At 44.0% G+C, this 16,503-nt stretch overlaps 1 protein-coding gene and 1 non-coding gene across 2 annotated transcripts; both read right to left on the bottom strand.

The window, feature by feature from the left end:
• Positions 1-227: 227 nt before the first annotated feature.
• Positions 228-10,042, bottom strand: TRO (trophinin). The gene is given in 15 exon segments (XM_015461716.3): positions 228-1,072; positions 1,075-1,171; positions 1,173-1,913; positions 3,474-3,588; positions 4,156-4,218; positions 4,627-4,669; positions 4,768-4,847; positions 5,545-5,599; positions 5,602-5,632; positions 7,354-7,422; positions 7,690-7,758; positions 7,874-7,978; positions 8,625-9,071; positions 9,074-9,231; positions 9,234-10,042. Coding segments are annotated over 15 exon segments (3,078 nt in total). The 5' UTR covers positions 9,805-10,042; the 3' UTR covers positions 228-638.
• Positions 3,823-3,951, bottom strand: LOC112445266 (small nucleolar RNA SNORA11). Its single transcript, XR_003033632.1, has one exon. It is a non-coding gene; the product is annotated as a small nucleolar RNA SNORA11 (small nucleolar RNA).
• Positions 10,043-16,503: the final 6,461 nt, after the last annotated feature.

Genomic DNA, 16,503 nt, shown 5'->3' with positions numbered 1-16,503 from the left:
CATAATCACAGAAAACTAGTCAATCTAATCACATGGACCACAGCCTTGTCTAACTCAATGAAACTAAGCCATGCCGTGTGGGGCCACCCAAGACAGGTGGGTCATGGTGGAGAGGTCTGACAGAATGTGGCCCACTGGAGAAAGGAATGGCAAACCACTTCACTATTCTTGCCTTGAGAACCCCATGAACAGTATGAAAAGGCAAAAAGATAGGAAATAGATGGGGAAACAGTGGAAATAGTGTCAGACTTTATTTTTGGGGGGCTCCAAAATCACTGCAGATGGTGACTGCAGCCATGAAATTAAAAGACGCTTACTCCTTGGAAGGAAAGTTATGACCAACCTAGATAGCATATTCAAAGGCAGAGACATTACTTTGCCAACAAAGGTCCATCTAGTCAAGGCTATGGTTTTTCCAGTGGTTATGTATGGATGTGAGAATTGGACTGTGAAGAAAGCTGAGCACTGAAGAATTGATGCTTTTGAACTGTGGCATTGGAGAAGAATCTTGAGAGTCCCTTGGACTGCAGTGAGATCCAACTAGTCCATCCTAAAGGAGATCAGTCCTGGGTGTTCAGTGGAAGGTCTGATGTTGAAGCTGAAACTCCAATACTTTGGCCACCTCATGCAAAGTTGACTCACTGGAAAAGACCCTGATGATGGGAGGGATTTGGGGCAGGAGGAGAAGGGGATGACAGAGGATGAGATGGCTGGACGGCATCACTGACTCGATGGACATGAGTTTGGGTAAAGTCTGGGAGTTGGTGATGGACAGGGAGGCCTGGCATGCTGCGATTCATGGGGTCGCAAAGAGTCGGACACGACTGAGCGACTGAACTGAACTGAACACTGCTGAAGCCAGTGCTAATTCTGACAGCACTGCTAAAACCAGCACTGGTGCTGTGTGTGCCTCCAAAGCCAAGATTGGTGCTGAGTGTATCACCAAAGTTAGTGCAACTGTTGAAAGAGCTGCTAAAGGAGACCTTGGTACTGAGTACACCATCAAAACCAGTACTGGTGCTAGAAGAGCCACCAAAGCAGATACTGGTACTAAGTGTGCCACCAAACTGGCACTAGAACTGAGAGAACCACCATAGTAGCCACTAGTGCTGAGTGTGCCACCTAGGCGAGTGCTGGTGCTAAGTACACCACTAAAGACTGCACTGGTGCCAAAGTGTACTGCCAAGGTTGGTGCTCGTAATGAGTGCATCACTGAAACCAGAAGTGGTACTGAGTGTGCCTCCAAAGCCAGAGCTGGCTCCACCATTGAAACTGGTATTGGTGTTGAGCAGGTCACTGAAACTACAGCTGACCCCACCATTGAATTTGGCACTGGTGCAAGGTGTGCCACCAAAGCTAATACTGGCTTCACTGCTGAAACTAGAGCTGGTGTTGGCTGTACCACCAAAGCTAATGCTGGCTCCACCACTGAAAGTGGAGCAAGTGCTGGGTGTGCCATCAAAGCAAATGCTGGCTACACTGCTGAAGCTAGCACTGGTGCTGCATGTGCCACCAAAGCTAATACCAGCTCTGCCACCAAAGACATTACCAGGGCTGGGTACACCACTGAAGCTAATACTAGAACCATCGCTATAGCTAGCCCTGGTGCTAGCTTCTCTGCTGAAGTCTATGCTAGCACTGGCGTTTGCATTTTCTTGGGCTCTGGCCTCAATTTCAAGTGAAAATCTGTCCCAGGCCTGAGCACCATCACCTAACTCTTCCTTTGTTAGACAGTCGATATCCATGTCATCCCAATTCCAGGGCCCAGCCATAGCTTCCTCTCTAATCGCCATTTGGGCTTTTGCCTCAGCTCTGGCCTCAGCCTCAGCTATAGCCACAGCTGCAGCTTGGACTTGCATCTCCACTGCTTCCTGGTACTGCATGGCCCAGTCCTTGGGGTCTTTCTTTTGCACCTGAAATGAGAATTACAATCATTATAATAAAAATAACATTTGTAATTATGTATTAAGTACGTACCATGGGCTTTGTATAAAACTAAGAGTAGCATTTTAAAAAATTATTAGTTGTTAGGGCTCTATCATGGATCAGTCCTGAGATCCAATTTCAGTTCTGATAATTTAGGTGCTATGTGACCTTGGACAAGCTACTTAATGTCACTGAGCCTAAATGTCTTCATCTCTGTCTTCATACTGACTCTCTTATCACAAATGAACTGCAAGCTGCCCATCACTGTATACTGCTTTCCCCAGTCAGGGACATCCTGTACCCTTAATATGTCAAGTCAGGACAGCTCTCCTATTACCTTTCATGGTAAGAGATAAGGAGAAATGATAAGAGAGTAAATATGTTATGGATTGAATGCTTTTGTCCCGCCGAAATTAATATGTTGAAGCACCAACCTCGAATGTGACTATATCTGGAGGTAGGGCCTTTCTGGAAGTAAAGTTTAATGATGTCATAATGGTGGGTTCCTGATCCAATAAGATTAGTGTCCTTTTAAGAAGAGCCTCTCCCATTATACAGAGTGAAGTAAGTCAGAAAGAGAAGAACAAATATCATATATTAATGCATACATATGGAATCTAGAAACACGGTACTGATGAACCTATTTGCAGGGCAGCAATGGAGACAACAGACATAGAGAACAGGCTTATGGACATGGAGGGGGTGCAGGAAAGGAGAGGGTGGGACAAATGGAAAGAGTAGCATAGAAACATATGCAGTACCATATATAAAACAAATAGCCAGTGGGAATTTGCTGTATGATGCAGGGAGCTAGACCCAGTGTTCTGTGAAAATCTAGAGGGCTGGGATTGGAGGGAGGTTCAAGAGTAAGGAAACGTGTATACCTATGGCTGCATTTATGTTAATACCAACAAAATAACCAACAAAATATTGTAAGGCAATTATCCTCCAATTAAAAATAAATATTTATTTTAAAAAAGAAGAACTCTCTCTCCACCATGAACACAGCAAGAGTTCATGAATGCATGAACTCTGCAAGCCAGGAGAGGTTTCATTAGAAACTAATGCTCCTGGACCTTAATCTAGGACTTCTAGCCTTCAGGACTATAACAAAATGTTTCTGTTTTTTTTTTTTTTTTAATTTTTTATATTTATTTATTTGGCTGCACCAGGCTTTAGTTGTGGCATGTGAGTGAATTCTTAGTTGGGGCATGTGGGACCTAGTTCCCTGGCCATGGATTGAACCCCAGCCCCCTGCATTGGGAGCGTAGAGTCTTAGCCACTGGACCACCAGGGAAATTCCTGTTTCTGTTGTTTAAACTACTCAGTTTATGATATTTTGTTATAGCAGTTAAGGAGACTAATATAAATTATGAATAATGAATGAAATGATGTAAACTTTATGTCAAGCAGCATTCTGGGACATAAATTAAGTTCCATATGTTTATATATGAACTGCAGGCTACCCTGTACCTGTCCATTCTGTACACTGCCTGCCCCAGCCATATTACCCTTAATATGCCAAGTAAGGGAAGCTCTTCCATTACCTTGCAGGCAAACTTGAGAACTTTCATCTTGCTAGTCTCATGGTAGGAGCACAAGCCCCAGAAGAACTCATATTCAGGTGGTCTGCTGTTGGGGACCCTCTTGTATTCCAGGTACCTTGGAGAAAGGAAATAAAACTTGCTTCTAACCAAGCAAACCTGTTGTCTAACCACTTGGTTACAGGTGGCAACCTCCTCCAATCAAGTACTAAACTCAGCTCCTGGAGAAGGATATCCAAGGCCCTCCTTCCCCAGACTAACTCCAAAACAAATTTCATGATCTTAACCTCCAATATCGAGCCATTTCCCATTGGCTCTGTACAAAGCAGTCACTTGGTGTTACAGGGGAGGCATGTATAGGGTATGGTGTCACAGGGAGGCCAAAGTATTCTGCCACCTGTGAGGGGTAAACCCAAGTTTCTATTGGGTGTGTTGTAAACAGAGAAGCCATTCTCTGGGCATTCTGCTCTGAGCACACCCCATAGCAAGGGTTTTGTGTTTGGTCTGGCCCAGCCCTGGTATGGTCCACCATGGTAATTGTGGGCCAGACTCACTTAGTTCTAGGAAACATAATGCCCATATGTCTAAAGTTAGTGTAAGAAAAGGGCTGAACAAGCAATTTCTGGACCAGACTGGCATACCCAGAACACTTCAGGTCCTGACAAAGCCCCCAAACACCACTTACTTTTGCTTCACAAACTCATCTGTGATGAGCTTCCTCACTTCCCCTAAGAGTGAGTGCCTTATCCTGACAATGGGAAAAATAACCCATGAACCAAGATCAGATCTTCCCACATGGGGGTAGAGGCATTTCCCAATGTGGAAGAGACCTGTCTAGTACATGAGGCCATCTCAATTAAGTCAGGAAAGTAATAAACACAGGATCACTAGAAGCAGGCAGCTGAGGTCAGATGGTTCTTATCAGGGATGCCCCTAAGGTCTATCTTATATATCAGATTAGAACAGAAAGAGGACATAGGAGAAAGAGGAAGCAGAGAGTTCAGGACCATTTCCCTATCCACCCAAGTCAGAACTCTGGACCCAGTCCAGCACATCTGCCCACCCCACCAGACCACCAGACTGATGCAATCCTGGGACCATTCTCTCTTGCCAAAGGACAACACGGACAGCAAGCACTGACAGAGCCCAGTCATACCCAGGGCACAGCCCCAACTTGCGCAGCACCTCCCAGATGACAGCTGCAAGGGGAGGCAAAAGGAAACAGGGATAGAAATGAACATGTGCAATTTTGACCATGACCCCCTCCTCCAATTCAGCTGCCAACCCAGCCACTTACCCTCATTGGCCTTGTTGCCATTCATAAAAATGACACTCAGAATCACCATGAGAAGATCTAGTTTGGGTGTGCCCTTGGTCCTAGGGAAATAATGGGACAGAGAGAAGGTTTACATCCAGCAGCCATCTGAAAAACAAAACAAAACATACACCAGCTTGCTCACTAGGCTAGCTTCTCCCAGATTCTTCAGATATGGGAGAATTCTGCTCAGTCTATGCTTCAAGCTCTATATGATCCTGGGAAAGGCACTTAAGGCTTTGAGCCTAGTCTCCTATTCATAAAATGGGAAAATTACATTCTCCTCTCCCCAAGTTACTGAGAGGATAGAATGCTTGTCAGTCTGGTATGATCCAGGCACCCAGCCAATGTGAGTTCCTTCTTTCTCTTCCAGACCCCTCAGTTCCAAGAGAATTCTAGGCACAGCCCCACTGATGCTCCTGCCCATCAATCATCATGATTCACCCACACCAGGAAGCCTTCCCTTGAGAACCACTCTACCAAGCCTGATAGGAAGAGACAGGGAAGCTTCTAGAGAAATAGAAAATCTGACAGTAGGAGTAACCCAGGCTTTTACACCCTCCAGACAATCATAAAGGAGCACTATTCCTGTGTGCAGGGCTCCAACTATGAGTGGATGATAGAAAATGGGGTTTTAGGCTCTGTCTTTCCTGACTTCCTAAGGGGATGTGGGGAAGGAAAAGACAAGGATGGAGTAGTACCATGAACAAAAAAAAAGCAGAGAAGCCTCCCTACCACTGCAGCCCTTTCCCAGCTTACATTCTCAGTATGCCTGTAGAGGATTCCTGAATGCTAATGAGAATACACAAGCTGCTTTATCAATTTCCTTCAGATTGACTCAAAACATCTGCCAAGTAAAAGAATAGCGTGTGAGATCACAAAATTCAGCCTAGGCATCAATGAGCTGGCTGAGCATCCCACAGTTCCCTGTTGACCTAGGATTTGTGAGTGTGTGTGAGAAATCAGTAAGATAATGCATAGAAAGCATTTAGCTAAGTGGCCAGCACACAGCAAACAAATAACAAACATATTATTGTTACCAAATCATCTTTATGATTAATGGGACTCTATACATGAACTGTGAACTTCCAGATGTTCAAGCTGGTTTTAGAAAAGGCAGAGGAACCAGAGGTCAAATTGCCAATATCCGCTGCATCATGGAAAAAGCAAGAGAGTTCGAGAAAAACATTTATTTCTGCTTTATTGACTATGCCAAAGCCTTTGACTGTGTGAATTACAATAAACTGTGGAAAATTCTTCAAGAGATGGGAATACCAGACCACATGACCTGCCTCTTGAAAAACCTATATGCAGGTCAGGAAGCTACAGTTAGAACTGGACATGGAAAAACTGACTGGTTCCAAATAGGAAAAGGAGTACGTCAAGGCTGTGTATTGTCACCCTGCTTATTTAACTTATATGCAGAGTACATCATGAGAAACGCTGCGCTGGAAGAAGCATAAGCCGGAATCAAGATTGCCGGGAGAAATATCCATAACCTCAGATATGCAGATGACACCATCCTTATGGCAGAAAGTGAAGAGGAACTAAAAAGCCTCTTGATGAAAGGGAAAGAGGAGAGTGAAAAAGTTGGCTTAAAGCTCAACATTCAGAAAACAAAGATCATGGCATCTGGTCCCACCACTTCATGGGAAATAGATGGGGAAACAGTGTCAGATTTTATTTTTCTGGGCTCCAAAATCACTGCAGATGGTGACTGCAGACATGAAATTAAAAGACACTTACTCCTTGGAAGGAAAGTTATGACCAACCTAGATAGCATATTCAAAATCAGAGACATTACTTTGCCAACAAAGGTCCATCTAGTCAAGGCTATGGTTTTCCCAGTGGTCATGTATGGATGTGAGAGTTGGACTGTGAAGAAAGCTGAGCGCCAAAGAATTGATGCTTTTGAACTGTGGCGTTGGAGACGACTCTTGAGAGTCCCTTGGACTGCAAGGAGATCCAACCAGTCCATTCTGAAGGAGATCAGCCCTGGGATTTCTTTGGAAGGAATGATGCTGAAGCTGAAACTCCAGTACTGTGGCCACCTCATGTGAAGAGTTGACTCATTGGAAAAGACTCTGATGCTGGGAGCAATTGGGGGCAGGAGGAGAAGGGGACGACAGAGGATAAGAGGGCTGGATGGCATCACTGACTCAATGGACGTGAGTTTGAGTGAACTCTGGGAGTTGGTGATGGACAGGGAGGCCTGGCGTGCTGCGGTTCATGGGATTGCAAAGGGTCGGACAGGACTGAGCGACTGAACTGAACTGAGGGGGACAGAGAATGGGAAATGGAAGGGAGAAGTGAATATCTGAAATATACTACAGGATGTGTCCAGCAGTGAACAGAAGCCAGGATTGAGTTGGATGGCTTGAGTCTTAGCTGTACCTGCTGTGTGACCCCAAGCTAGTCTGTGCCTCTCGCTAGGCCACCATCTGCTCATCTGCATGGGGATGGGGCTGAATTAGTCAGTCTCTGTGGTTCCCTGCAAAGGGATGTGTACACCTTTGTTCCATTCAAGAGTTCCCCATTGTGCCCATCCCCCAGAGGATACCCCTTCACCTTCTCCAGAGCATAGCTTGCTTGTTCAATGATCTCTGAGAAATATTCATCATATTCTTGGATGACATCCTTCAGCATGTCTGCAGGAAGGGAGAGAAGGGAACAATTGGGATGAGAAGGGGCCACAGAGGCTATAGTCCTTTTGCCAGCCCAGTGGGGTCAGTATAGTCTGAGTCCTGAACTGTGTTAATGGGAGATGCCAGCCATGACAGAGTGTGAAAAGGGCAGGGGGGGACATGTGAGAGAATGAAGAGGCCATAAAACTAAATGATTACTCCCATGGCAGAGAGGAGAGGGGAGTAGAAAGGACAGCTTAGGGAGGAGGGTTGGTATGACTCTATCTGAGTGGTTGATGGGGATCTGTGTCTGGTCCTTAATCAACAGGTATTTCACCAACTTATTTGCCTGGGAGAAGAGGAATACATGGAGAGATCTCAATATGTTTTCATAAAACTTAGAAGAATGGCAGAGAAGAGGGCAGGTGAAGAAGAGAAAAGACTGAGCAGCATTGGATTCTTACCCTTTCTTGCAAAATGGCCACATCTCGGGATAGCAGAGGCCTCTGGCTCCATGGGATCCACCTATAATTACCAACACCTCTCTCATCCTTGTTCAGATTCTTGGACTACATCATCAGAAAGAAGGAAGATCCAAAATCACCAGCTGAAAGAGATGGCTTTGTCTCCTCACGCTGTCCCCTAAACCTTCCCTATAGTGGGTCCTGACTTTACCATTAACCACACTGAGTCCTAGATTTATCTTTTACTGTCTTCCAGGTAGGAGTTTTATTTTCCTGCTACACAGGAGCAATCCAAGGGCAGGGTCTGGTTATTTCTCTTTTTTTTTGGCCACCACTGGCTCTACAAGCTGTACCCCTTCAACAAGTCACTTCACCTCTCTGGGACTTGGTTTTCTTATCTGCAAAACTGGGACCTAGCTGGCACAAGTTACTTTAAAACATAAAAATATATCCTGTGTAACTATACCTAACACAAAGCCTGACACATTCTAACTACTGTATAAGTACAAGTTGAATTATATCTGGGTTGTATCTAAGTGTATCGATGTCTTATTTCCACACCAATCTGTGAACTGCCAAGGAGCAGTAACTACATCCCAATCTTCTCAGAATCTCACATAGCCTATATGAATGCAGGGACTGGCTCAGAGTATAAAGACTCAGTAAACTTTTATAGAACAAATAAACAAACCAGGAGGAAAGCAATGGAAAAGAAGTACAAAGTTAAGGATGGTGATGTCAGAGATCTCACCTTTTGGTTCCTCTTTCCCTGGGTCCTAGTTGTGGGCTCCAAACTAAACTGAGCCAGGTAGTCATCTGCCAGGGCCTGGACAGAAGCAGCAACCTGAGTCTCAAGAGAACTTATGTGGGTCTGAGAGGTATCCATCTTGGCCTGGATCCCTTGGTCAACTTGAGTCTGGCTTTTGGTTGTTTGGGTCTTAGTGTCAACCTTCTGACCCCTGTACCCTCTCTTGACCCAGAGGGTGGCTGCTAGGGGTTGGTTTGTGACCATTTGACTGGCAGGTAGGGCCTCAGAGATCTCACAGGCAGATTTTGGGCCTTCGTAGACAACTTTCTTGCCCTTGGATTTTGGGGGCCAGATAGCTGCTGCTGAGGCCTCAGTCTGCCTGGTAGCTATCTCAGTGGCATCTGAGGCCTCCGGGAGCTCAGTATCAGTATTTGTGCCCTTAACAATAAAATTGCCTTCTTGGCTTTAGAGCCTTTCTTAGTTCGGATGGAGGTAATTTGGCTGTGGGTGGTAGCTGTGTAAATAGTGGATGGAGCCAGTGAGATATCAGTGGCACTAGCTATGACCTTATTATCAGCCTTCTTAGCCCTGGAAACTTCTTTAGGCGGGTGGGGCCTAACAAACCTTGAGAATTGGCTGACTCATTGGCAATTGGAGCCTGGATAGTCTGAAGAACGACTAGCAGGTTTAGGGTCTGCAAGGGTAACTTGATCTGTGTAGTGACACTCTCACTGTGAATTGGAAATTGGGAACATTGGGTTGCCTTAGCAGTAACTTTTTTTGTCTTGTTAGATTTCTTAGACTAAGCAGTGAATGAAGAAGCCTGAGTATTGGCTACCTCAGTGGTAGCTGAAGCCTGGTTGATCTGGAGAATGACTGGCAGATTTAAAGCTGGAAAAGTTACTTTAAACTTGGTGGTGGGAATCACACTGGCAGATGGAACTGGAGGGTCAGTCTTAGTAATAGCCTTAATAGGGGCCTTCTTGGTCTTGCTTTTCTTCAGCTGGTTGGCAACTGGTGGGTCCATGGCCAGAGGGTCCTTGGTTGCTGCCAAGAGGGTATGTATCAGCAAGACACTGTCTTCTGTTGTCTCAGCCTGTACATCTGGAGGGAAGTGAAGCCCTAGGCTCACAGTGGGAGGCAGAGGGCCCTGCACACTTAAGACTATGATGTATTGAGCCATCTGGCCTCCCTAGAGCCCACCCTTTCTAAAAAAACCTCCCCCTCCTTTGAACGATTGATTGAAGGGGAGAGTAAAGAAAGAGAAAGGGAGCAAGAAATAGGCAGGTTTTCCTCACCTCGTCCTCCACCATACAAGGGAGGACTGAAACAGGTTAGGTAGGGAGTTATGCAACCACAGAGTGGTAGGGGCTCAACAGCAGTAAATGAACTCAGAATAGGGTAGATGGCCTTCAGAGAATGCAGAGAGGCCTCACCTGGAACAGGGTTATCTTATAATTGGAGTCATTTCTCCTATCCATTTTTCTGGAGGGCCAAGAAACAGCTGAGCCTGATGGGAAGGGGCTTGAGTTAGGAAAGAATGAGAGGGAGGTGGAGATTTGTATGGCCTCCTGCCAATCCTAAGGAAGGGGTTCTTATCAAACCTTGAACCCCAAACCCTACAACTACTGGGTTCTCATACCTAGAAACCCAGATGGTCTGGCTTCCAAATCCTAGCTCCTTTTGCTTCCAAGAAACAGCAAGTCAGTTCTCCGACCCCTTCCCCTTTACCCTACACAGGCCCCTTACTGCAACTCTATAGTGCGCATGTGCACCAACCAGAGGTGTAGGGGCAACCGCTGGCGCTGAGCGCTCACTTGCTTTGGTGGACTGAACTGTGACCACCTGAATCCCACATAAGGTCTCTGCTCTCAGAGCAGCTGAACATCTGGACTCCACCCGTGACAAACTCTTTCTAACTGCATCTCATCTCATTCGAACCCTTCTCCCAACACCTCCTCCTCCACCTCCGCTCTTACAGCTTCTTACAGCCCCTTCCCGCCCCCAACACCATCCACCTCTCCTCTGTAGTACAGTGGTGCACTGCACCGCCCCTTTTCGAAACGCCCCCTCCCTCCACTCTACAGTACTACCCCGCACCTCTTAGTCCCTTTACACGCTCCCTCCCTCCGCTCTGCAGTAAGTCCCTGCACGCCCCCTCCCCAGCACTGCTTTCCTACTTCTATGTCTGCTAGTGACCATCCCGCCCTTACTACAAACACGGTTGCCTCGCCCATAAATCCAACGATATCAGGCTTTTGTGTGATCCTTGTTCCCAAACGCTACCAGGTTCTGTCCCTTTCCTTTTCAAACCGGTATCAACCGGGTCCTAGCCCCTCTTTTCTCCCCTCCGAGCCCGTTCATTTCAGTTATTCAATAGGGATTCTACCCCTTCGTTTATCCACCTCCAAATCGCTACATTCTGTGGCCCAAACCAGGTCCTGCGACCTTTCTCCATTTAACAAAGGCCCTCATTGCCTATCTCCCTGCTAAATTGGATTCTGTTCCTTTCTTTCTGTGCCCTGAGCGATTTCTCCATCTCATCTTTCTGCAGTCTCAACCGGATCTGCCTCCCTCCTTTGGCACCCCTAACAGAATCTAGACCTCTCCTTTCCATTGCCCAAAAGAAATTCTAACCTATCTCCCTTGCTATCTGAGTAAAGGCACCTCTAAATCCGACCACTTCCATGAGTTTAGCGACTGTATCTTCAGCGGATTTCCTTCAAACCTTAGGGGAATGTGGAGTCAAGCACGTTGAAACCCCAGCCTGGAGGTCCCCACAAGCTCTTCAGTATAGCAGGGCACTTTAGCTCACCTCTCCAGTCCAGAAAGCGTCCTGTCTCCAAGCCTCTTCTTAGGTCTGTGCCTTGCTTCTCCCCATCCCCAGCCGGAAGTGACCCTGCCTCTTTCCGCCTCCAGAGGGGTCTCCTTCACAGCCTGTCAGCCTCCTCCCACACTCCCTGCTTCCAGCTTTCCTTTCTCCCCATGTGATCTCTTTTCTGCTTACTACCTCTTATTCAGCAATCATTCTCTTGTGTTCTCCTTTTGATTTCTCTATCCCCACCCCGTATCCCCATTCCTATTTGACTCCTCTGTTCTCCCTAGGACCATACTTCTCTGGGCTCCCACACCAATGCTTTCTACAGCCCCCTCTATGCCAACACTAATTACATAGTGTGTTGTGTGTCTGGGTCTCTCGCCCCAGGAGCTGCTCTGGGGTAAGATATTAGATCTTATTCATTTCTATTGCTCAAGCAGGACAAAGTTAAGACATTTAGAGGTTTTAAACGCTAAGAGTTAGGGTGCCCCTGCATCATATGTAATTCAGAATAAAAACAGTAAATGTAACGTCTACCAATTTTTTTATTTATCCCCTAATGACTATATTAATGCTTTTAATGCATATCCACTTGGCTGAAAACTTTTACTGGGGCTGTGTCTTTACTGGTACACTAAGCAAGTGCTTAGCCTGTCTCTCTTGTGGAATGGAGCACTGCTCCCCAGTGCAGAAAAAGTTCTTCTCAGGCATTCATTTGCTCAGTCATTAATTATTTGTTGAGCACAGTTGTGTCAAGGCCCTTGTTGGATGTTGGGCAAAGAAAAACAAGTAAGATAGGACCCCTGCCCTCGAAGAACTCACATCTATTCTTAAGCTCTAAAACACCCACGTGGGAGAAACTAGTATTATCATCATCCCACAGTTGACAAAACTAATGTCCAAGAGTTGATACATCTTGTCTGAAGGCACATGGTCACCATGTGATGGAACACATCACATGTATGTAACATCAACCAAGGTGATGGAACACATCACATGTATGTAACATCAACCAAGGTGATGGAACACAAGGTGATGGAACCAAGATACGAACCCACATCTGGTTGATTTCGAAGCCTAACACTCACTGTGTCTGACACTGACACTCACTGTCTGATACTTGGCACTACAGATGGGAAGAGGAGAGAACCCACATTGGCCCTGTACTCCCCTCCATGTTCTTCCTCTCATTTCTCTTGACCATCCCAACACCCCATCTATCTGCCCCCTTCCCTCCCTCTCTCCAGTCTTCTCCTCTCCTTCTCCCATTTCTTCTTTCCCTTCATTTACTTTCTGTTTCTCTCATTCACTGGTGAGTTTCCCATGAATGGGAATGGAGTTTCCTCCATGTGCCAAAACCCATACTATGCACTGGACATCCAAAACTAGATGAGATTCACACCCCGTCCTTGAAGATTTCTCCGTTTGGCTGGGGTGCATAAGAATACAACATGTCACTGAAGAATCCCAGAGCAGGGTACTGAGGGTCTCACAGAGGAAATCACCACCTGGAAGGCAGTGAAATCTTCCATATATGGTATATTTGAGCTGGGTGGGTCCTGTGGGAGGAATAGGACATTGGCAGAAGAGAAGGGGAGAAGGAATAGTTCTTGTAGGACTGCAGGCTCTGAGGAGCCTCTGCTGAGTGTAGGGGCACATGTGATGGTGGCAGATGGGTCTCTGCTCCTATGCACCTGCTTCCCATCTGCTCCACTCACACAGAGACCCTCAGAGTCATGTTTCAAACACATAGCTGCCCAAATCTGTAGCTACCAAGGGTTCCCTTGACTGGCAGGTTTAAATCCAAGCTCCTTAGTCTATCATTTGTTCAAGGCCCTCCATGATTGGCCTCTGCCAAGCTCACATGCCTCAGTCACAATTGGATGACTCATGTTCTGCATTCTGCCAATGCCACACCCTTGTTCAGAATGTTCCTCTACCTGGAATGTCTTTGTTCCCCTCTCCCACACACCATGCCTGCCTATAAAAGATCTGCCTTCCTATAAAGACTGGCACAAATGCTGCTTTCTCCAAAATAAGCTTCTGAGACTACTCTAAGTTTAGTTAGTCTTTCCTTCCCCCTTAGTCTTTTGTATGACTCTGTCAGAGCACTTAATAAACTGGGTGAGAGCTCTGTGTTTACTGGTTTATTCTCTGTCCTGCCTTCTGGATGGTGAGCTTCTTGTGGATCCATCATGCAGAACTGGTTCATCTCCGAGACCCCAGAACTCGTGTCCTGACTCACAGAATAGACATCAGAACAAAATATTACATTTCCTCTTCTTCTTCATTCCTCTTGTGCTATTTCACTCTCTCCTCCTTTTATTTCATTTTTTTCATTGCCACTTTTTTTTTTTACATTAAGCCATACCTAAATCTGCTGCTATCCCCGAACTTTCCTAATATATATTACAACAACACCAGCCTTTTTTAATTCAGTTGAATTTTCTGTTTGCAGTCAAAAGCATATACAGAAATTGGTACCAAGTTTTTAAGGGCAGAAACTTCTGCAAAGGGAACAGATTAGAAAAGTACAGAGAATGAGGGTATGTTGACTACATCTAAGAATCCTCCAAAAAAAGAAACTACTAAAAAGAAATAAAGCAGAACTTGAGACTGGCTTGATTAGAAACCAATAAGCATTAATTAGGGAAATGAAATTACCATAAAATAAAATACCACTTTATTAAATTAGTAAAAGCTAAAATAATCTTTTAAAAAGGAAGTTTGATAACACATAATGTTAGGGAGAGTATCAGAATATAGGCAATCCCATTCAGTATTTGTGGGAGTATACATTTGTACAACTATGATATCTAATAAAATTAAAGGTAAATAAATGTATAATCCCCAATTCCACTATTATGTAGTATCCAAGAGAAACATGTTCCTAATAATCCATGAAAATGAATTTTTATTGCAACATTGTTTTTAATAGAATTAGAACACTATCCCAAATTTAAAACAAAGAAATAGGCAATTTTGATAAGTAAATTGTACGATAGTTATTCAATGGGATACTATGCAACAGTTCAATATGTATCAAAATGGATATTTACCTACTATATATTTGTGCTAAGTTGCTTCAGTTATGTCCATGTATGATAGTCTTTGCTCAGTATTGTACAATTTATATACATGTGAAAGTATGCTATACATTTTTATGGATACATACATATACAGTAATAGTGTAAAATATACACAGGAAGGGAAATAGTTATGGGATTTGGAAAGAGATACAGAAGCATCTTTAACTCTAAAATATTTTATGTAATAAAAATACATAAATCTAACTGGGCTTGGTAGGCACTGAGATCATAGAAACTAGTAGTCAGGGATTTTTCTCATTAGTGCCTACGTCATACAGGTTGCTATATTTTGAATGTCACCTTTGGAAACAACTTTATAAAATGTTAGGATTTGATAGGAAGCAAGTGTATATGTTATAGTTTGTACATCAGTGTATAAAATTTCAGCTTGAATATTAGCTGTGCTATCAATCAATTTATATATAAATTTGGGAGACACTAAAGTTTTTATAGTGCTATATCATCCTATTCTTAAATATGGTATATCTATCCATGTATTCAGGTTACCTTTTATGTATTTCACAATAAAACCTAAAATTTTATGAAAAGACACAACTGGTTAATTATCAGCATAGTGTTGCATAAAAGTAAATATTGAATGAGATATAAATATAGGATGATATTTAAAATATAGTGCTCTTGGGAGACCCAATTCTGCAATGGAAGTGTAAGCCTCCCTAGAAACCACATCCCCCATTAATTACACCTATAAACACACTGGACAAAATTTTAGAAAGAAAAAATCTCACTTGAGGACTCTGAGAAGTAACCAAAAAGGAGGCAAATGATGAAAAAGAGTGAAAACATAAGAGAGTAAGGTATCCAGGTTTTTTTCTTTCACAGCCTTGCAAGTTAAGGATTTATTGCGGATTAGAGAAGCACATGTAGCTGAAACTCTGATGAAAAACCTGCCATTTTTCTGGCCAGAAGAACCTTGCAAAGGAGCATGAGTATGATGCAGTGCAAAAGAGAAATCTCAGAAGGAAAAGAGACAGAGAAAGTATCCCATATCTTTGGATAAAACCACTCTTACTGAACAATGCATGTGCAGAAAGTAACCAACAAGCAAATCAAAGCCGTTGAGAAATGAACTGAGATTTGAATCACAAAAATCTCAGCCTGAACTCTGAACCGCACATGCACACACATATCCAAATCAGCAAATAAAAGGCCTTGAGAGCTAAACTGAGATTTTAATTATAGTATAGAAAAGATAATGCAGAACTGATGGCCAGAATCTAACCAAGTAGATTGCCTACTAAAAGAGAAGTATCGTTTTTCAGCAGATTATAAAAGAACAAAGAGTCTACACAAAACATTTTCAATGTCCAGGATAAGCAGAAAATTACTTAGTATCCAAGAGTGAGAAAATATGTCCCCTTCTAAAGGGAAAACAAAATCATCTGATACCAAACAAGAAGAGATTCAGATATTAGAATTATGAGGAGTAACATTAAAGCAGCTATTACAGTTATATTCCATAAGGTACAGAAAGGGCTTCCCAGGTGGCGCTAATGGTAAAGAATCCTCCTGCCAATGCAGGAGACATAAGAGATGCAGGTTAGATCCCTGGGTTGAGGAGCTCCCCTGGAGTAGGAAATGGCAACCCACTCCAGTATCCTAGCCTGGACAATCCTATGGACAGAGGAGCCTGACGGGCTACAGTCCATAGGGTTGCAAAGAGTTGGACACAACTGAAATGACTTAGCACACACGCAACGTACAGGAAAACACACTTGTGATGAATGAAGGAAAAACAAATCTCAGAAGAGAAATAGAAATTGTAAGAAAGAACCAAATGTAAATTTTGGAACTGAAAACACAGTATCATGTACGACCCATGGCTGATTTATGTTGATGTATGGCAAAAACCAGCACAATATTGAAAAGTAATTAGCTTCCAATTAAAATAAATTAATTAATTTTTAAAAGTGTATTGGATGAGTTTACTAACAGAATGGAAATTTCAGAGGAA

Source organism: Bos taurus, chromosome X (assembly GCF_002263795.3).
Source record: "Bos taurus isolate L1 Dominette 01449 registration number 42190680 breed Hereford chromosome X, ARS-UCD2.0, whole genome shotgun sequence".
Lineage (NCBI taxonomy): Eukaryota > Metazoa > Chordata > Mammalia > Artiodactyla > Bovidae > Bos > Bos taurus.
The sequence above is the reverse complement of the archived record's forward strand: the minus strand, read 5'-3'. Positions and strand labels throughout refer to the sequence as shown.